This window comes from Marmota marmota, unplaced genomic scaffold (genome assembly GCF_001458135.2).
Source record: "Marmota marmota marmota unplaced genomic scaffold, marMar, whole genome shotgun sequence".
Lineage (NCBI taxonomy): Eukaryota > Metazoa > Chordata > Mammalia > Rodentia > Sciuridae > Marmota > Marmota marmota.
In genome coordinates, this window is record NW_026000016.1 from 2,238,473 (window position 1) to 2,261,727 (window position 23,255).

Sequence of the window (23,255 nt, forward strand, 5' to 3'; positions counted from 1 at the left end):
AAGAAGTTTAGGATGAAGTGTATTTGTGAGTGTATCCAAAAGTTAATTAAGCCCTACTCTTTGTAATGTCATTAAGTGTGGCAAGAGGCATTTTATAAAAAAACGTTGGCTCCAAAGTTACCTGGGTAAAATGTGACCTGTTTAATTACAAATAATTAAAAAGAGAGATGTTTGATAGATTTTGGTCAGTGTGATCAAAATCCCATAGTGTTTCAAAAAGAAATGCTAAATTTTTCTGAGCATCCCTCACAATGAAGAATTTTCATATGTTTGCATTAATTTGGTGCTGTTAGTGAGGCAAAGGTACCAGCCTTCAAAAGGGAGCTTTGGGACTCAAAGAAACTCTGTTTCTGCTCTCGGTATTTGCTCAAACAAGAATAAACAATAATTAAACTGACAACTTCCAAACTACCTTTAAGCCAGTAATGATCCCATCAGATGCTCTAAACTTGAAGTTGTTCTATCCACACCTCCCTTCCTGGTTTGTTTTCACTTTGCCTTCTTCCTCAGGCAGGCCAAAGTCAGCAAATTCACATGAGTCCCTTCTGCCATCTAAACAGGCCCTGGTATGAGAAAGAATGCATTGATTCCAATGATGACTTTTAAATATTGGTAATCATTGTTGTGACTTTTGGTTAACTATCTCAATTTTCTACTTTCTAAATTGGAATATTTTGGGGAAAAAAAATAATGACATCGTTACCTTTCAGTTTCCACACCATTTATTTAATGGGCTTTCCCTTCTCTTGCCGACTCGGAAAAGGGCCTGGGTAACAGGACTTTAGGTCTCTCCAGCTCAAGGTTCTGGGATTTCATGTTGTTCTATTACCCAGATTGTTCTGTATTCAACAAGTCCATCTTCAGCAGATGGGGAGGCTTTTAGGAAGTAGAATAATAATAATAATAAAATGGTTAGTGTTTCTCTGTGGGTGGGACAATTGGTGGAGGAAAGGCTGCAGTTTATGGAACAAAGTGTCCATTTGTACACAAGAGACCACTGTTGGCTTTTTCAAAGCATTTCACTTAAGACTGGGGAGGGAGGGAATTAGGCACTCACTGTGCCATCAGTGGCTATCAAAACTTACATTGATAGGAAGTCTTTAGTCCCTGAACATCTAAAGGAATTATTTTTGAAATATATAATTAGCCTAATTAATAATATAAACCTAGTTACGATAGAAAAGAGATATGAAGGACAAAATGATTTTAAATTAATGCTGAAGCAGATTATCTTATATGATAACATTTTAATGAACTAGTGTTGATGTATGATCCTGAGTTAAAAGAGATTATGGAGGTAGACAGCATAATATTGTTAGTAGACCAGCTGAGTATCTGATAGCTTAAAAGGATATGAAATTCTAAGCTTGGAAAAACATTACCAATGCATATTACTATGCCCATAGGTCCCCAAAGGTAATGCTTTAAAAATAAATTTATCTAATCTCAAAGGAATACATAGTTATTGCAAGAAATTGGAAAAACAGAAAAACTTAGCTATATTAAAAAGAACCTAAGTTACATCCCTACTAGTATTATTAGATGCTATTTATTTGCTGTGGTTTCTCTGCATATATTTATTTCTTTTAACATTCAAAGATTATTCTGTACATATAATCCTAAAATGACTTATTTCTAGTTTGTGGACTTATTTATTTGCCATGTTATTTTCAGCATTACAAACTCCACTGTCACCGTGGAGCCACCAGCTCCTACCACCAAGCACTTAGAATCATTTAAATTTTTGCTGTTATAAATAATTATGAGATTAACATCTTTGCATTTAAATGTTTGCCCATACCCGTGATTAGACATTGATTTAAAAAATGAAAAGACCAAAATCAGGCTTTGTGGCTTCTAGTATGAGTAATGCACAGAAAGCAGAAATAAACACGTAAGAGTGGGTAATAATTATCACACAGAAGGGCGACAGTATGGTCTGGGTTTGAGACAGCTCTCTAATTCAGAGTCACACAGAGAAACTCAGAATGTGGTCTCTTAAGTGCTGGTCTCTTTGTATGAGAGCAAGCTCTCATGCAAAGCCCAGCGTTATGAGTAATTGTTAATTTTAGATGGATATTTCATATTTCCTGCCCCACCCTGTCAGCACATGGCAGTATGGCTTCTTCTGTGACTGGAGAAAATGCATGTAAGCCTGTGTATGAGAGGCACTTGTAAGTGACATGTGTCTAGCTGAGGGGAGGGGACTTGGCCTCTCCAGGGTCATCATCCAGCCTCTTGGGCCTATCACTCTTGCTTGTCTGCCTTCCTCTTGGACCTTAGCCTAATTTACCCTCTTCAACTTAGTTTTATATTCACCCCCCTTGGGGCTCCTCATCCACAGTGGGAACCCCGTACCCTGCTGCGTGATTCTTCTTTGACTCTTTCTGCTGTTGTTCCAGGAACATTTTAAAATTTTTAAAATTTAAAGCAAGCTGTGAGTGTTCAGGGTTTATTAAGATGTGTGTGTAAACTTCAGCAACACCACACTTGAGCCTTATTCTCATGAACCAGCTCCACAGATCCTGCTACAGTTGTGGTGTGGAGTTAGGAAGATCTGAGCAGGCTCACCAAGAATTCGCCAGCCCTTTGGAGCTCCAGTAATCGAGCCTCTGGAGCTGCAGGGTGGGGCAGGCCAGCAAGGGGAGAGGAGGCTGCAACAGGAAAAAACACTGTTGCTTTAGCATGTAGGGTCGCTTTTCTTGCCAGTTGATTCTCCCTCGCCCACCTCACCATGGTAGCCATGAGAGCTTCTGATTTCCTACTCTCTTTGCTCCCATCCGCTGGCCTGATTACCATCCTCCCTCAAACTCCAACACATTCCTCATGCTTATCTTTGTCCCACTCAGGATGATTTGCATTGGGCTGAACATCCAGCACGTCAGGCATGGCCTCAGTGTCCACACAAAACCAGGTTGTCATAGCAACACACTGCAAGTAGGGGCTATCCATTTCCTCACTTGATTCATTGCTTCCCCATCGGCCCTGCCAGTGATCATTTCTGTGAAGTGTTTTATCTGAGTCAGCCTCAGTTCTCTATACTCATCATATTTCTTTTCTCAAAGCTATTTTGGGGGAGTTTCTTTGGAAAGAATGCTGGTTCCCTTTGCCTCTGCTCAAAAGTTAGAATACCATTTTTGAGCACGTTCTACATGGCAGGCCTCATTCATACTAAACCTGTTACATAGTTTGTCTCATTTGTCACAACCTTATGAGGTACGTACCATGAGGATGCCAAATTCATAAAGAACGTAATTTTCACAAGATTATGTTCTAAGCACATTTTGGAGCTAGACTGGAAACCCTGCCCCTTCATGACCAGTTTGACTATACTCTAGTATGACCCTGTAAGTGAATGATTTTCCTGCTTCTGTTTGAGATATAATCTTCTATCAGTTACCTGACTTCAAAAGCCTCTTAGGAACTCATCGAGTCTAGTTCTCATAAATACAACTAGCTTCTTTACATTGACTAGAATATTCCCTGCCATGATGGTGGGTTCACTACTATACCCCAAATTCCTCGTCACAGCAGATGAATTCTTTCAATTATGTATTTAACCCTAAAGGATAAAGCTTTCACTGGAATTGTTAAAGACTGCTAATAGGAAACGGGCTAATTTTTTTTCTGGAAGTTTCTCCTATTTTAGTGATCATCTAAAAGAAACTTTAGATTCACTTCCTCTATGTGGACTATGTTAAGTCTTGAATGGCAAGGCCCCTCCCCCTTTTTCTCTTTTCTTTTTTGCAGTCTGGAGGGTGCAAGGATTCTACCATGAACTATGACCCCCAGTCCTAATTCTTAAAATTAATCTTCCATTATTGAAAAAAAAAAAAAGAATTTCCTTCCAGAAAAACTTCTAGGAAATAAGAAAAAATACTTAGAAGAGGTCTGAATTAGGTCTGAATTAGATTTCAATCTAAAATAGAAGGGCTGGCTGGGGATGTGGCGCAGTGGTATAGCACTGGCCTAGCAAGTGTGAAGCCCTGCCTTCAATTCGTAACACTGGGGCGGGGGAAAGCTGAGTTTTTACTCACTGTGATCCTAAAATGGGTTTTTAAAAAGCCAATCTATACATCTGTTGCTCATTTGGACAATTAATTATAATTTTCATTCACTATAGTTACAGATTTTTGAAGTCATAAACAACAACAAAGAGATACTTTATTTCTGTTCTTATAATTCCTAAAGTTGACTTCTCCTGAAGGAATAGGTAGAGGTGTGTATGTTAGGTGGGTCTGGGTCTTTTCTCACTTAGAACTTGACTTCCAGGGATTCCTAAAGTTCCTACAAACAAAACCCTTCATCTTGAGAGAATTGGACTATCTCTGCCCATGACTGACCACACTGTGTCTTTAGTTTTATTTATATCTTCCACCTTGTTTGGGTCCTTAATGTTTAGAATATTCCTATGGATCATTTCATACTGCAACCAGAGTCTAAAGTCACTAATGGTCTAATGAAATATATTTTTACAAGTTATCAACTCCCTGCAAAGAAAGTGGGTAGACATTGGTAAGTGTGGCTTAGGCAAGAGATTTCCTTCCTCTTTGTGTGTTCTAAGAGTGGTTAAGATATTTGGGGCCTGGATTGGGGTAAGGGGTATCTAAGCCACAAAAATTTTGAGTAGTCAGTCTTCTTAAGAGAAAAACTAGAAAGATTCTACACAGATTTTATAGTATACGAATCTCCACCTTGGTAGATATATTTAATGGCCAACTTGAAAATGTAATTATAATTTCTGTATTTTTTAAAAAAAATCTCTAAATATCATTATACAGATTAGATCTGCATAATCAAAGTAAGAATCTCAGTTGTTCCCTTCTTAGTTTCTTCTAGTTTCCTTTAAATGAGCTTAGCTAGAAATTCAAGTATTTTCCACTCAGTGTAGATTTCTGGCTCTCTAAAAGCAGAAGAAACCAGGCTTTTACTAGGTCCAAGCTGGCAAACTTGCCAGTAGTCTCGCAATGAGTCACAGCTGGAATGTCCTGTGGTTAACATTCTGCTCTGAAAACAGAGTCAAGAGCACCAAGACACCAACAGGTTTCCATGGTAACCTGTATTTGTGTACTTTGAAAAATGACTGTTACTTTTTGTGCGGTAAATTTACGCGGGAATGAATTGTGAAGGTTGACGTTAGCCATCTGTGTGAATACACACACACACACACACACACAAAAAACTGATTTAATTAAGTGTAAACGTTAAAAGGACATAAAACCCAGGGGTATGGGTTTCTTTTCTCCTCTCCTGGAGGCGTTGTTCTACACTAATTAATTCATTAATTTATTTGACATTGTATGTCAGTGTTTTCAAGCATCTATTGGATATTTATTTCAGTGAATCATTCCTTCCCCTCCAAAGGCAAAAAGAAACTAATTGTCATTCATCAGTGTTCCCCAAACCCACCGCCTTTGCCCCCCACCCTCTGATCCATTCACAATGTGTTATTTAAGATCACTGAACAGCTAGGATGCAGGGCTTTCCTTCCATGAAGTAATCCCACCGGAAGGAAGGGGAAAAAAAATCCCCTCACAGTCATGTGAAAATGTCACATCTTTTAACCTTGCCGCACTGGGAAGCAAAAACACTGCATTGTTCATGACCTTGAGGAGAATCAAAATATGATTCCTCAATGTTTTGCCTCCAGTACTTTGTAAGATTCATGGAGCTTGGGTGTATATGGAAATGTTACCTTCATTTTTCTTGGATAAAGATGAAATCGTTTCAGCTTTGTTCACTAAACTGCAATCCAGAGTTCAGAATGAGCCCTTCAGGGTGGAAGATAAGAAAGTATTTTCTTACTTTTTATGTTTCTACTTGGGAACAGAATGTTTATTTATTTATTTATTTTTTGTCTTTGGTTTCCAAGTGGACTTCATGTAACAGACTTAATAAAAACTCTGAAGCTGAAACACCCTGCAGTAAAGCAGTGATTTAGAAGCACAGAGATTGCAATGGTGGCCTCCCCGCCACCACTTCACCCCTGTATTAGAGGGGTGAGCCTGAGCTCTGAGCCCAAGGACTTTGTTTTTCTTTTTAAAAATGTTGTGGTTTGTTATTGTTTCCCCACTGTATGCTCCCTCCCTCATTATGGCTTAATATGTACAACAACAAAAACTTGATAAGAAACACACATTTTCTGAAGCAGCAGTATTTTTTTTTTAAGAAAGAAAGCTAAAGTGATAAACCTGAAAAATACACCTCATCTTAATTCAGTTTGCTGACAAAACTTAGATTTCATACTGAGAGGTGAACAGAATGGACGTCTCGGCTTCTCTTTTGAAATCTCTGCTGACCTTCCCCCAAATCTCACCAACATGTGTGCCTGATAAATAGCTAAGAGACCTCAGGGAGACAGGTCAAGATTTAGAAATCAGATTTATTATGACCTTGAACAAGGCTCCACCTCATTCCCCTTTCTTTCTTTGATTTTTAAATATATTTTTTAGTTGTAGGTGGACACAATACCTTTATTTTATTTATTTATTTTTATTGGTGCTAAGGATCAAACCCAGCATCTCACATATGCTAAGCAAGCACACTACCACTGAGCCACCATCCTGGTTCCTTTTTCTATGAAGTGGCCACAAAGGGCCCAGACCCTTTCCTGCCTACCATGATTAGGCTAAAATTGAGGACTGTATGAAGCTAATGCCTATCTAGCTATACAGGAGTCAAGGAGTAGTGCAGATTAAATCCTTAAATGCAGTTGTAGGGAAATTGTTGTGCCCATTCATTGGAGATGTATTGAGAACCTGCCCTTTAATGCTCTGCTCTAGGTGGAGAGAGGAAAGCCAGAGGTAGTCTGTCCTGTAAGAATCCATAATCAGTTAGGGGCAATAAGAGGCCTCCCCTGTGACTATAATGCAAGGGAATGTGACCATTTGCACATGAAAGGCGCTAAGGGGTTTCAAAGGAAAACTCAATTTATGCCTGAGTGTGGGGATTAGGGAAGCCTTCACAGAGGTACTCTGTAAAATTTGGTTATAAAGTTTTCCATACTTGATATGTTTCAAACTAGTTTTTATCATAACATTTCATTAAATTAAAGTGATTTGGACAGTTTGCAATTTATTGAATCCAGTTACCCACTGATAATGCAAACTCACATATAGTCTTACATATATATACATACTTTTCAAGAGACTATTCAAGGAAGGTCATGCATCTGTCCTCAGATATTTTCCATTTTAGGGCCACAGGAAGCTAATCCCAAGGGCAACTGGAACAAAGTGTTTAATGTGGACATCAAAGGGACTAAGAGAAACTACAATGATCTTCCTCAGGAGAAGCCCAACCTTTTGGACTGGCATTGTCTTTCCCAAGTGAAGAGAGACAGTTTTCTTGTTTGTTAATTTTTAATTTGGAGACCTGTGTTTAATGAGGTTATTCAATGATGCAGATAAATGGGGTACACAACAGTTTGTAGAAATACCTCCAAAAAAATGAGTAAAGACCTCATCAGTCTAAATATAAAAATAAAAATAAAAATAAAAATCTTTAGCCTCAAGATCCCAAAGTAATAAAAATAACCCAAACTAAGACAATTACCCAAAGCACAACTTTTCACTATCAGTTATAAAAATAATAGGAGTCATAACTGACAAAATTCCACTGAGAGAAACATCTGTAAACAGCAGGTGAGAGGGTAATCTATTATAAATTCTCTGGTGTGAAATTTAATACTAGTATAAAAAGAGCCACAAAAGATTATATTCTGACTAATTCCCTTTGTTGGAATCTTTTTAAAGACACATTTAAACAAACAAATATTTATACGGGCAAAATTTGGTTATATGATAAATGAACAAAATCAAATGAGAATGCAAATCCAGCATTTAATGCCACAGTTAAAAATGTTTACACAGACTATTTATTGACATGCTTAGTGAAAAATAGAATATAATTAGATATGTAGCCCAAACTTATACAAACACACATACCTGCACAAATTTATTATATAAATTTATAGACAGATACACATACATGTACATGTGAAAAAGATTGACCAAATACATTTCTAGTACTAACAATATATTAACAGTTTTATCTTCAGTGTGATTAATCTTTATGTTTTTATTTTTCATACCTTCTTAAAATGTCTGTTGTTGTTGTTATTTGTTTGGTACCAGGGATTGAACTCAGGGGTGCTTAATCACTGAGCCGTATCTTCAGCCCCCACTCCCTTTTTTTTTTTTTTTTTGAAATAGGGTTTCCCTAAATTGCTTAGGCTGGCTTTGAATTCAGGATTCTCCTGCCTCAGCCTCCAGAGTCGCTTGGATTACATGCGTGCATCACTGTGCCTTGCTCTAAAAATGTCTGGTTTTTTAAAATGATTTTTGGTGCATTACAGTTATACATAAAGCTGGGTTCGGTTTGATATAACCATACATGCATGGAATGTAATTCGTTTTATTTCAGGCCCCTGTACTTCCTCTTTCCCTCTCTTTCTCCCTCCCCTGTTCCTCTTCTTCTACCCTACTGGTCTTCCTTCTGGTTTTTTTTAATTGTTTTAAAATTAATAATTGATTAATTAATTGGTGTTTTATAGATATATATAAAGGTGGACTGTGATATATTTATCTAGGGACATAGGATAATTGATCAATTTCATTCCTTAGGTCCTCCCTTTTCCAGTTCCTCCTGTCTTCACTCCACCCCCTCCCTCTATGCCACTGATCTCTCTTCTGCTTTCATGGGATCTGCCTGCCCCTCCCTTCTTCCTTATTTTACTCCAGCTTCTGCATATGAAAAAAAAAAAATTGACTCTTGGCTTTCTGAGTCTTGCTTATTTCACTTAGCATGATGTTTTTTAGTTCCATCCTAAACTGTGTGATTTTTTTTACAGTTAATAAGGATTTTATTGACCGATTTATACCTTAAAATTATAATAGCTACTATTCATTGAGCATCTTTTATGTGTCAATATATGAAGGCAGCTCATTCAGCACCCCCATTCTGTACCTGGATTATATTTGGACTTGCTACATTGACATAAAACCAAAAATGAATAGTCAGATTTCCAAATTTATTGGCCTCAGGAATCACATTCATCTCCAAAGCCCTCTTTATGCAGTATTCTAATTCTTACGTTAAGCCTCCTGTATCCAACCCACTTCAGCAGATTTTCCTTACTTTGAAGCGGGAAAAGTTTTTGCTACACAAGTAGACTTGGCCTTCTTCCTTCAACAAGCCACATGAAATATTGTTACATTGGAAAATGATTCTGATTCCAGCTCTATGATGGGTCAAATCGGATTGGGCGTTACTGCGGAGCAAACGTTCCCTCGCCAGGGAGTACCACAGGCTCCAAACTTCAAGTGCTGTTCCATACGGATGGGGTTGGTCAACGTGAGAAGGGATTTCAAATGCAGTGGTTCGTTCATGGTAAGTCCTGTGCTGATCTCTACTGTATTGTACTTGTTGACTAACCAAGAATTGTTCCCTTCCCAATTCTGTCCTTAGGAACAATACCATCAACACCTAAGCGAACCAAAGTAGTAATTTAGTGCTAGGCTGGAGAAAATTTACTCAGACATTGGTAGAAGTTGAAGAGTTAAATTCTTTTTTTTAAAATTTGTTTTTAGTTGTTGTTGGACACAATACCTTTATTTATTTATTTATTTGTTTATTTATTCATTTATTTTTATGTGGTGCTGAGGATTGAACCCAGTGCCTTGCACATGCTAGGCAAGTGCTCTACCTCTGAGCCACAACCCCAGCCCCAAATTCTTTTTTTTAATGTCCAATGGGTATTTTTATTTTTAAAATTTTTAAAAATTAATTAATTTACTTTAATTAGGCATATATGACAGCAGAAAGCATTTTGATTCATTGTATGCAATTGCAGCACAGCTTTTCATTTCTATGGTTGTACACGATGTTGTGTCATGTCATATGTACAAACATACATGTACCAAGGGTAATGATGTCCATCTCATTCCAGTATCCTTCCTGCTCCCAAGCATCCTCCCTCTCCTCTTTCCCCTTTGCCCAATCAAGTTCCTCAATTTTCCCCATGCTTTCCCCCTCATTATAGATCAGCATCCACTTATCAGAGAGAACATTCGGCCTTTGGTTTTTTGGGATTGGCTTACTTCACTTAGCATGATATTCTTCAGCTCCATTCACCTACCTGCAAATGCCATAATTTTATTCTCTTTTAATGCTGAGTAATATCCCATTGTGTATATATACCACAGTTTCTTGATTTATTCATCTATTGAAGGGCATCTAGGTTTCTTCAGTAAGAGCAACATTCTGAGAGGGTTCAGAGAGGAGAGTGACGTCAAAGGTGGAAAGAATTTGGGTAGCTGCTTAAGTAGGCACAGTGATAAATGCCTTTGAGAAAGAAGGAAGCCCAATGAAATGTGTGTATTTGGGTATGGCAAGCACCCTGCAGGGTGGGATGGGAGTTTCTCAGTACAACAGTAGAATGAGACCTAAAGCCCACCTTGACATTAAGCAGAGGAAGAAAGATAGGGACACATGAGAAAGAGAGTCAATCAGAGAGATCTGGGAAGGGGAAGAGTGGGGCTGAGGGGAGGAACAGGGCAGAGATTTATGCTGAACAAATGAAGCCAGGTGTGCGTTGCATCTGCCAAACAGGGTAGGGGCCCATTGGAGCCCACCGACATATTGGAAAAGTCACTTTTGTGTTTTATTTTATTTTTAGTACTGGAGATTGAACCTAGGGGTACTTCACCACTTAATTATATCCCTGGTTCTTTTTGGTTTTAACTTTTTAAATTTTGAGACAGTTTTTCTAAGTTGCTGAGGGTTTCACTAAGTTGCTGAGGCTGGCCTCGAACTTGTACTCCTCCTTCCTCAGCCTCCCAAGTTTCTGGGATTACACGTATGTGCTACCATGCCTGCCTGAAAAGTCATTTCTTAAAAAAATGTGTTCCTTTTAGATATACATGACAGTGAGTGCATTTTAACATATTATACATACATGGAGTATAACTTATTCTAATTAGGATCCTATTCTTGTGGTTGTACATGATATGAAGTTACCCTGGTCATGTATTCATATATAAGGATAGGAAAGTCATGTCCAATTCATTCTACTGTTTCTCCTATTCCCATCCCCCCACCCTTCCCTTCATTCCCCTTTATCTAATCCAGTGGATTTCTGTTTTTTTCCCTCCCCAACCCCCTTATTGTGGGTTAGCACCCACATATCAGAGAGAACATTTGGCTTTTGGTCTTTGGGGGACTGGATTATTTCACTTAGCATGATATTCTCTAGTTCCATCCATTTACTGGCAAATGCCATAATTTTATTCTTCTTTATGGTTGAGTAACACTCCATTATGTATATAAGCACTACATTTTCTTTATCTATTTATCTGTTGAAGGGCACCTAGGTTGGTTCCATAGCTTAGCTATTATGAATTGAGCTGCTATAAACACTGATGTGACTGCATCACTGTGGTATGCTGATTTTAAGTCCTTTGGATATATGCCAAGGAGTGGGATAACTGGGCCAAGTGGTGGTTCCATTCCAAGTTGAAAAGTCATTTATAACAAGACATCTGATGCCCTGTGGGCCATTCTATAGGTAGAGGGTCAGAGCTGTGGTTCTCAAAATGTGGCCCCCAAAAGCAACAGCAGGATCACCAGGAACTTGTTAGAAATGTAAATTATTGGCCCCCTGCCAGAACTGTTACATTATAAACTCTAACTTAGGCCCAATAATCTGTGTCTTAACTGGTCTCCCAGAAATTAAAGTTTGAAAACCACTGTCCTAGAGTGATCCAGTCCTTGTGGATATCATAGCAGCTCTTCTCAACCAAGATATAACATTGGTTTATTTCAGTCAATGGATAGGAGAAATGGAGCTGTGATACTCTACGTAGAATCGAGCACAATCACACAGTTGTCTAATCTGTGGTCCTATGGTCAAAACCGGAGGTAAGCCTAAGTGTGCTGTGGTTGGCTCGTAGGAGTCTCAGAGCAACACAAAAGTGCCTGTTGCAGATACCCTGTTTATTAGAGCATAACACTTTTCATTTACAATGGGATTATATCCCAATAAACCCATTATAAACTGAAAATATCATAAACCAAATATGCATTTAATGCATCTTATCTGCTGAACATGGTAACAGCCTAGCCTACTTTAAACACACTCAAAACACATTAACCCTACAACTGGGCAAAAATCATCCAACCTGTAACATCTATTTTGTTATAATAAAGTGTTGAATATGAAATTCAAAATTCAAAGTATGGTTTCTATTGGATGCTTATCACTTTCACACCATCATATTAAAAAAATTTATTAACTCAAACCCTTATAAGTCAGGGGACCATCTGTATATACTTAAGAGTGTTGGATCTTCTGAGGTTACGAGTACTAAGTGTATTTCTGTTAAAATGTAAATATAAGGTTCTCAACATTTAAAAATAGTCAGTGGTGATCCACAGAGCTTCTTGTAGCTTGAAACATAGATGATGAATTCTTAAGGTAAAAAGACTATGATAATTAAGTCTGTGGAAGCTCTAGATTTTCCTCTTCATCAAGTAGGCAAGTTTAACCTTAGAATGGTCAGTCAACGCTTTGTGCTGAGAGCCACAGCTAAGTCGGAATGGCCCCTGGCATTTTGCCAATAGTATTGATTGACAGGCAAGGCATTACTATCCGCCTTGGCTACTACTTTGCAGTTCTCACGCTACTTTGGAGTTCTCTGGGGATTCCCGGGGATTCCTGGAGAGTTCCCATTGGTTGGGGAAGTGCAGGAGGAGGGATTTCCGGAGGATATTTCTGGCTGCTGGTTCCTGGAGGAGCCGCCTGGCGTGCGGGAGGAGTTCCCGGGAGCGTGTGTGGAGTGTGCTGGTGGAGTTCAGAAATAAAGTTTGTTCCTGCTTCAGTGGCTCATGATTTGTGCCCAGCCAGACTGCGGCAGCTTTGGACTATCAATGTGAAAGGATTGGACTAATTCATTGCTACAGCGTAGTCTTTAGTACTCTTGATTCAGAAACATGATTATGATTCTAAGTAAACTAGAGACAATATGAGAGAACATAGAAAGGACAGAAAATCCTGGAAAATGACCCATTTTTCAATGGCTAGGGATATTCTTCTCCAGAGCAGTGTTAACCTTAGTTTTTCATGTTCACAGAATTGTTCCCTTCTTTCCTTCCTTTTTTCTTTTTCCCTCTCTCTTTTTTCTTTTTTGCTGTGCTTGGGATCAAATCCAGGGCATTGTACATATGAGGCAATGACTCTCCCACAGAACTACACCCGCAGCCCTCACTGGGCATCTTGTATAGAGAAAGGTTCTGATTTAAAGGACCTGTGAACCTGCATCTCTAGTAGGGTCCCAGGTGATGCCGATGGTGCTGCTCTCTGGACCTCACTTTGAGGAACAAGGTAAGAACAGGTGCGAAGCCTGGAGAAACGAAAGGTAGGAAGGCATTATCCTTAGGACTGATGAATCCTGAGGTGTTCCAAGGGTACACTGTCCTAACAGTTTGTTTAATGGCAATAGGATGGTAGCTGCGATCCCCGCAGCTATTTCGAAGATCCAAAGGGGAGGAAACTTCCCCAGGGGAGAAGTTATGAAGAGAAGTGCTAACCTGGGCTCAAGACCTCAGGAGATGTCCTAATCCTGGAGCCATATTGGAATTACCAAGAAGTTTCAAAAAGTACCCATTCCTGGGATCCAGCTCCCAGAGCTGGGATTCAGTTGGTCAGTGGTTGATGATGGCTACATTTTTAAAGCCTCCCTAGGTAACTTGGTCTTGCAGTCAGGATGAGTTTCAGAAACAGTGATTTTGCTGGTTGTATCTTGCTGCCCAGACAGCCACTCCCCTTCTTCTCCAGGCTGTGTGGCCATACTAGCCCCTGGCCACCCTGAGAACCTGATCAAATGATCCTTGTTGGCTATACCCAGATGACTGTATCACTGGGTTCTTCTAGCCAACATAATGGAATCCTCTGATGAAAGCTCTTAGTTTTTACTGGGAAAAGTTTTTCTACCAGTTCTGTTTAGAATCTGCCTTCTTTTGGGAGAGTCAAAGGCACCCTCTGTCTATTCTCCTTTCCTGTTTACTATTTCAAAACTTTCCCCCAGTTGCCGAAAACTCACTAAACTTGGAGCCAGAGTTGTGCAACAGCATTTTGCTTGTTGGGACTAAAACTGGAAGAAAAAAAATTTTTTTTAACTCTGTGTTTCCCATTTAATTATACTTGGTAAGCATCTTTTAGAAGGGGATTGTCAGTAGCTTATATATTTGCAAAATTAACTGATATATACTGCATTTATGCAATGCCACAAGTACACAGAGTTTATGATCCTCATCCGAACTGTGTAACTGCAGAATTGCAGCCCTTAAGGAGACTGGGTTGCTGAGCAGTGGCCACAATAGGTGACTCTGGCAACTAAAGGGGCCACACCATCTTTCCTCTTGCAAATCCTTCAGACTTTATAAAAATGTATTTTAAGTAGGGTCCCAAATAATCGGAGCAGTATGGTAAGTGGTGAAACACCAACTCTGGAATAAAATACAAAATACAGAATAAATGTTAAAGTTATAGTCATTAATTGCTTAATGATGGGGATAAATTCTGAGAAATGCAGTTAGCCAGATTCATCATTTTATATGAACAATATTTATGCTAAATGAAACAGCTACCATGTCACTTAGTAATGTAATCTTATGGGATCACCATAGTATATGAGGTCCAACGTTGGCTGGAATGCATTATGTGGCACATGACCATATTCTCCATTTTTAAATGCAGTATAGTTATGTTCATGACTGTGTTTGTATATGTTTATATGAATGTGCATAATCCATCAGCAGAAAAAAAATCAAAACAACAGTCTCTGCACTGCTCCTCTAAGTGTCTGCCCAGGATAACATAGAGGGCTCAGGACTCTTCAGACTGACTTAGCCCAAGATGTTCTTCTTCATTTTGTCACTTTAAGCTCTACTAACATAACATAACAGTTTATTCTGAATCAAATATGAGTGACCATAGCCCAGGAACACAGATTCAAGTTACCTTAAATGATATATTCTACCATAAAAGAGGCTGCTTGAACTTTTGTAGTCACAGAACAACAACAAATAAAACAAATCAATATATCCCAATTAATTGGTGGTAGCATCAGGTAGACAGTCCACAGGAAGGCAGGGAAATCTCTTCCATAGGTTTCAGATGTGATAGCATCTTAGCTTTAGGGCTATGGAGACTAGAGGTCTGCCAAGTTTAGTGATACATTCTGAAAAGCTGCTCCATTAGTAATAAGGATGTTAAGTCAGACATCAAAGATAAGGTACATGGCTATGAAAGTGTCTAAGATATCTCAAGAATAACTTTGGCTCTTGACCTTTAACATTCAAGTCAGCTAAGGTCAACAAGTCTGCAGAATCTTTAATACCAGTACACTTTCTTCAGAAAACTTCAATCCCAACTCCTGGCCTCTTTTCATCAGCATCAAATCACATTCGAGGCCTTTTCTCTTCTTGCTCTTTTTCGAAATATGCACTAAACACTGGGGGCTGAGGGTGGGGGTGGGGGTGGGGCTATACAGAGAGCTCAGATGTACGATGACATCATTTCCTGAGCATTGCTGTTGAGGAAGAATTCCTATATATTGTATTCATTTTGCTAACTAATAAATAAATCCGTTTACCAAATGTGCTCCTTTGTCAACTGCACAAGTCTTCTATTTACTTTGAGAAAATGGATCTACAAATGGGCTTTCTCTGTGGCCCATTTTGAAGTGGCTCTGTAGATGTGCGATGAAGCCACACTGCCCTGCCTTTATGCAGGTCCTCAAAGAGAGTCCCACCCTGGGAATAAAGAAATGGCCACAGTCACGATAATCGGTTCACAGTGTTCGGCATTGAAGGCTTTGTTTGGAGGCTGAATTTGGTCTTGGGGGCCTCTGTCTGGGATGTTGAAGGGCATATAGAATTTTCCACAAGCTGTGTGAATAGGGCCCCCCCAGCCAGCTGTGCACACCCCTCCTCTCTTCTGCTCCCGGGGGGCGCCTTTCACTTAGCAACAGAATCCAGCCTACAGACAAAGTCAAGGAGCTTTGTGAAGGAAAGAGTGACATTTGCAAAGGAAGCCTACCCTTCAGCTGGGAGCCCCTAAGGGAAGGGCTCGGTGATCAGGAGGTGATGTCACTCTGGACTTCCACAAAGGGAAGAGTGGCCTTTTCTTGGGGAAATAGATGATGTCAGCCTCCGAAATGGGAGTTGTATGTTTTATCATCTTTTTAGCTGTTTGTGAGATTTTTTCAATCCCTTAGAATTTTCAGAAATTGGTCTGGGGAGAACTTTCTTTTGTTATTTTTATTTTGGTGCTGAGTATGCAAGTCCTATGCAAGTGCTTTACCATAGGGATACATCCCCAGCCTAAGGAAGAATATTTTAAAAATCATCAGGAACCTCCATGACCATCTCTGTTGGAAAGTGAGCAAGCATCTTCGTGGCTGCCTTTGGACATGCACCAAAGGGCTTCCTACAAACCTGTTTTAGGATACCAGCAAGGAACCTCCATGAGGTCAGCCGTGCCTCTCTTCAACCTTTGTTCCAATTTTCTCCCTCAAATGGGCTTTCAGTAGTTTTTTGTTTGTTGTTAGTCTTTTGAGGGAATTCCTTTGAATTTGTCATTTGTATTCCTTTAGGTGACTTAGAGATGTGAAGTGGAGTTTTGGGGGTTCACTCTTTGGGGACGAAGATTTTATCTGTTGTAATGTCCTTATCCCTTTGTGTTCCATGCTCAGATGCTGGGTCATCAGCTTTAGGGTGTGAGGGTGAGTCAGCTGGGCTTGTTCTCTGAAGGGCAGACGGCTTACAGCTGTGATTCATGTTACATCGATGACACATAACCTCTATGAGCAGGTCTTTATTGACAACAAGATTTTTATTCTATCAAATCATTCAACCAACTCACCAGCATGTATTTATTCATTCACTCTCAGACCCTGGGCTTGGGGTTTGGAATATAGAGTATTAGTTTGCTCAGGCTGACATAACAAAATACCACAGTTAAGGTGGCTTAAACAACAGAAATTTACTCTCTACATTCTGGAGCCTGGAAGTCCAAATCCAAGGTCTGGCAGCGTTGGTCTCTCCTGAGACCTCTCTCTTTGGCTTGCAAATGCTCAGTTTATTGCGGTGCCCTCACGTGGTTTTTCTTCTGTGTACACTCATCCTGATGTCTTATGTGTCCAAATTTCCTCTTCTTATAAGGACAGCAGTCAGATTGGATTAGGACTCAGTCTTATAGACTCATTTGACCTTAATCACTTCTTAAAAGCCTGTCTTCAAATATAATTATTTTCTGAGGTCTGGGGATCAGGACTTCCATACATGAATTTTGGCAGGGATGTAGTTCAGCCCATAACAGAGAGGATGGAGATGGGATCCTTGTCAGTCATCTAGCAGGGGAGACAGACTAGCCAAGCATTAGAAATACATTGAGATCCATCATACAGCGAGTGGGATTGCAGGTAGGGGTATCCAAGTTGGTCTGAGGAGAGTTTGAAGTTCCCCCCAGGCAGCTTTGATATTTGAGCTGAGTTTTAAAAAATAGGCAAGAATTGATCAGACAAATATCTGGGAGAAGACATTTCTAAGTAGAGGCAGGAGGCCTGAGAACATACTAGCCTTCCAAAGGAGAAGTATCTCAGCTGGACCTCTAGTTTTGTGGGGAGTATCACCTCCAAGGAGGTGCTTGGGGAGTAAAAAAGTCTTACTCTGTAGTGTATAAAGCAGAGCTATATACAGTACGTAAGAGATATAAGCATATCTGGGTATTAAATTATCATGGGTGAGAATTTGGAAAAAAATCTTGAAAGACTCCTTAGAGCATTGATAATAAACAGGTTTAGGACCAGTAATCAAAAAAGAGTGATAGAAGTTGAGGCAGGACAGATTGTCAGAGACTAATTGATAAGATACAGTGCAAGAACTTGGATTTTGTTTTTCCCTGCCATTGACAAAAGGCCTCAGATTCTCCCACCTCCCCATACTGAAGAGCAAATCCTAGAGTCTTGGGCAAGATAGGTAAGTGCTCTATCACTGTGCCATACCCCCACCCTTCCATGGATGGCACGGACTAAAAGACTGACTTGTTAGAAAACTTCTGTACTAGAGCTAAAGAAAGAAATTGAGTACAGGGTGAGGTCAAGTATTAAACAGATATTTGGAAAGTGAGATAGGCGGATGAGAAAGCAGAGTATATGCATGAATCTGAGTCAAAAAGAGGGTCATAGACAGCTCCCACATTCCGTATTAAATGATTTGGTGTGTATTGCTGCTATTATTTATACGTTGAGGATCCTGGAAGGAGACCAAGAGTGGGTAGAAATAGTGAACTCCAATTTGAATATGTTGAACTCGAGATGCCAGTGAAATGTTCAGAAGATGTGAAAAGTCTTTACTTGGGGACAGAGAAAGAGATTTCTCTGTATCAGTGAGTTTAGAGTTGTGAACATAATGAAATATATATCCAAAACTGTGCAAGTGTTTTGAATATAAGAGAAGTAACCCACTAATCTTTGTCTTCAAGGTGCACACAACCTGATTTGGAAGCATAATTGGAAAACATCAACGGAAGTGCTGAACTAGGATGTTCCTATTGCAAGACTGCAAGGGCTTGGAGAGATCTCTGTGTGGTTTAAGAGCCCTCAGAGAATGATCAGGACAAGAATTCATAGATGATGCCTGTATTAGTATGAGCAAAGAAAAAGGTAGAGGGGTATAAAATAGTAAAGAGAGCAGGACTCAAGGCTCCTGGGGCTGCAATCTACTGAACACTGAAAGACTGTGGGATAATTTTGAACTGCACAGAGTGAACAGTAGGCACCCACTAAGCAGGGAATTTGGAATGTCAGGGGAGGATATTACAGTTGGAGAAGTCACAGGTCGTGGTGATAGAGGGAACCCAAGGGGAGCATTCTGCATCCTGGCTACCAAAGGTTGGGGATGTATGTTTTTAAAATCAAGATGATGGGCTGGAGCTAGAGCTCAGTGGCAGAGCATTTGCCTAGCATGTGTGAGGACTGGGTTTGATCCTCAGCACCACATGAAAAAATACATAAAACAAAGGCATGCTGTCCATCTACAACTATAAATTAAAAAAAAAAATGAAGAGGAAGGGGAGCAATGCTCCAGTGGATCTTTAACAAAGGTACCAAAGGATGCTTTGGCCAATATTGAGATAAATTCTGACACACAATTGTCAGATTCCTTTTTCCTAATAATTCCTTCAGAGTTCTATCTTGGAAATACAGACTTCTATTACCTAAATTTTCCTGTTTGAAAATTATTTTAGGACCATTTTTTTTCATTATCATTCTGTTTGTCCTGAGCCTTGATCCCACTTGGTGAAAAAATTCAGAACCATCTGGAGGTCTGATATTTGCAACAAAAGTGATTTTGTGAATTGTGGTCAGAGAAGGTTCCAGAGCACACTCACAGACGGGGCTGTGAATCATGCCCTCTGTCCTAATCTCAGGCAGAGAGCTTCCTCTCTGTGGGTGATGGAATTGCTTTCACAGTGTCGAAGTGACTCCTGGGCTGGGATAAATATAATGTCACAGAGAGAGAATGGTGAAACACCTGCCCATCTGCCTCTGAAATAACCTCCTTTATGACCAAGCACACCTCCTTTGTTCACCTATTAAGTCTACAAGCAAACTCTTGGTAAAGACATGAGTGAAAACATGGTTATTTTATTATACTCATGTGACATAAGAGAAATCCTACTTGAAACTCTGTTTAATTTAAAAGGCATTTCCTTAAATGCTGACTAGACTTTCTTTCCCATTCATACCTGCTATATTCTATTCTGCTTATGATGGCTCTTTCAGCCTATTTCATATTTAGGACCTTTGTCTTTGTGATACTTTTAAAATAGTCTGGAAATGAATACAACCTTAGTGTGGATCCAAAGCACAGATTTTCTGCATTATGACATTTTCTGCATTATGACATGATTTTTATTTTATTTTATGACTAATTCTTACTTACATTTGTTTTCTTTCTAAGACATTCTGTATGGATAATGCTAACTTCAAAAAAAATCTGTTTACCAAGCCAGGTGTGGTTGCACATGCTTATAGTCCCAGCTACTCCAGAGGCTAAGACAGAGGTTCACTTAAGCCCATGCATTTGAGACCAGCTTGGGCAACAAAGCAAGATCTTGTCTTTGGAAAAAAAAAAAAAACTTTGTTTACCAATAACATTAATAGAACCTTCTTTGAATAATAATAATTTACTAAGAAAATCTTGCAGTTCAGTTTGCCTTGGCTTCAGGGCTTTTCCAGCAAGGTCTCAGTGATCTGAAGCACAACATTAAACCTATTCAGACCTTTCAGAATGAGTGGAAAAGCTAAATCCTGACAATTTTTGCCTCCTTGACAACAACAGTAAATACACATACACACAGTTGACCTTCATTTAATGTTGGCTCTGAGCCTCTTAACAAGGGCCTTTTAGGAGTCTTGCATCCCAATTCCCATGTCGCTACTGTTAGAAACAGTTTGAGCTGTATTTCCATTGCCACTCTTTGAAACAGTTATAAAAAGCAAAAAAATAACCCTCAACAACCATGACCTTCCCAAATTATATATTGCGCAATTCAGAATAGTCCTTGAGATTTGGGCCAAAAGGCAGGGCTTTCTCGAATCTTCTGTTTGTGTTCTGGTTTCCTAGCAACAGCATCTCTGATAGCAATTGCACATACTTTCTAGGGGATTCCACACTTTTTCGTACAACATGAAAAAAGAAACCACACATTATTTTGGTTTATTTTCAGTTTCAAATATGGCTGCAGCTCAGAATGACTAAACCCACATAGAGCAAACATGATTTTCAAAGTAGAATTTTAATTTTTGTCCTCAGAGTTTTCTCCTTTTGAGTATTTACTTAAATATCACCATATTTGCCTCAAACATTACATACCCAAGGACTCATTTTATGTGAATTCCACTGTGTACTCAGAAAAACTGATGCTAGTCATCATTGTCTCACCAGACAAAGAGGGACTTTCTAGGTGTGGGATGTAACTACCCTTAAGAAAGCTAGTAGAGTTTGATATCCTCCTGTACATAGTGATGACATTATTATATCTCGTCCCTGATCTTTTTTCTACTTCTAGTTATAGACTACTACTCACAGGCTAAACAATATTTAACACCTAAATTTAATTTTAAATTTATCATAAGAGATTAATTGTGATAAAAATAGACTACTTGGCCCTATAAAAAGTAAATGAAAATTTAATTACATGTCTTCTGCATTTATTTAATTGACATATAATTTATTATTACTGTTGTTGAGGTTATTTTTTAAATGATTACAATGTGATGAATACTTAAAAAAGGGTTATCTCATGTCTCCTCTGAAATAAGCATCACCATCCTCTTATAATGGATAAAAAAAAAATGGAGGAAGGAGGTTTAAAGGAGTTAAATAACTGCCCAGGATCAAATCTAGTAAGTGATGGAATCAGGACAAAAAACTAAGTGTGTGGGATTATACTCCAAAGTCTATGCTCCGAGTAGCTACACTTTGTCTAAAAGCAAATAACTTTTCCCCATAACTTTCATTGCAAAAAAAGATAAAGTGATTTTAAAATGCAAAGAAGTTCAGAGCTTATGGTAGACAATTTTATAACAGTTCCCATAATAATAAATATTTTAAAAGAAATGTATATAATATTTCCTAAGTAAATAATGTTCTGGTTCCAAGGGCCCTCAGTAAATTACACAATTCTTCTTTAAGTTCAAGTAACAATAACATCTGGGGGACCAGTGCTGGGGTGGAAACACATTCCCTGACTAAGGACTAGTTCAAAATTAGCTCTTGGTTGTCTATCCTTCAACATGATGTCTCTTTTCTTTTCTTTTTTTTTTTTTTTTTTGGTGCAGGGGAATGAACCTAGGACTTTGCTCATGCTAAGCATGTGCTCTACCACAGAGCTGTATCCCCAACCCCATCTATTTTATTTCTCATTCATAAAGTGCTCTTCTTTTGGAGTCTCTACATGTGGTTGATGGAATAGACAGATCTGGGAGAGACCACAGAGATCATCTATTCTTTTTTTTCCATGTCTTTATACATGTACTTTGGGCTTTTTTTTTTTGCATTGCAATTCTTATTACACATATATATACCACAATTTTTCATGTCTCTGTATATAAAGTAGGTTGACACCCAATTCGTGTCTTCATACATGTACTTGGGATAATGATGTCCATCACATTCCACCATCCTTGCTAATCCCCTGCTTCCTCTCTCTCCCACCCTTCTTCCCTATCTAGAATTCATCTATTTCTCCCATGCTCTCCCTCCCTACCCCACTATGAGTCAGCCTCCTTATATCAGAGAAAACATTCAGCATTTGTTTTTTGGGGAGATTGGCTAACTTCACTTAGCATTATTTTCTCAAACGCCATCCATTTACCTGCAAATGCCATGATTTTATTGTCTTTTATTGCTAAGTAAAATTCCATTGTGTATATCTACTAAGGGTTGGTTACACAAACTAGCTTATGTAAGGGAGTAGTTATATTAGTGATGAGTGAGAGGGCAGCGGGCCCTAGCACACCCTTTGAAAAAGATGGGCTTGACTGGGCGTAGATGATGGAGGATGGAATGGAGCATGTGAGGATCTAGATAATTTACTTTGTTTGCCTCCCTTGAGCTGGGGACCTGGGCTGTCGGCCTGCCTGTCGTGTGTGCCCTCCAAGGGGCCTGCAGCCCCGGGTAGGATAATCACAGGAATCAAGGATTGGGCTTGGACAGAGCGCTGAGGGTCAGAGGACACCCCTGCACCCCACCATCAGCATGGTGCTTCCTGTGCTTGTCCACTTGTTGGTGTGGAGTAGCTGCCCAGTGGAGGAAAGGCTGCAGTTGTGGACAAAGGGAAGGAAAGAATTAGGAGGTAGGAGTGAGTCAGAGTCCTGGAAGCTCACTGAACTTTTCCCTGGAAGAGACTGTCTACTAAAATAGTGGAATTGAAAGAATGCATGTTTAGAGTAAATACTTCTAAATAGAAATATGAGTGTTGAACTTGGGAGTTGCATAGAGATAACATGTTTTCTCTGTCTTGGCCTGTTTGGGGATTTCATAAAGTAGCTACTAGTAGCCTCAGGCCGCTTTACTTCTGACAAAATTAGTGTCATTGCCTTGATGTCATTTCATTTCCTGGGCAGATGTTTTCAGACTATATTTCGTTTAAAAATATTCAATAATTTAAAAAATATCTGAGAACG

The 23,255-nt window shown here is 39.2% G+C and overlaps 1 protein-coding gene across 1 annotated transcript in view; it reads left to right on the forward strand.

Moving 5' to 3' along the window:
• Positions 1-23,255, forward strand: part of Cubn (cubilin) — a 280,157-nt gene that overhangs the window by 91,036 nt on the left and 165,866 nt on the right. Inside the window, exon 28 of the mRNA XM_048809051.1 lies at positions 9,240-9,390. Within this exon, the coding sequence (XP_048665008.1) occupies positions 9,240-9,390 (151 nt within the window). The remainder of the gene's footprint in view (positions 1-9,239; positions 9,391-23,255) is intronic.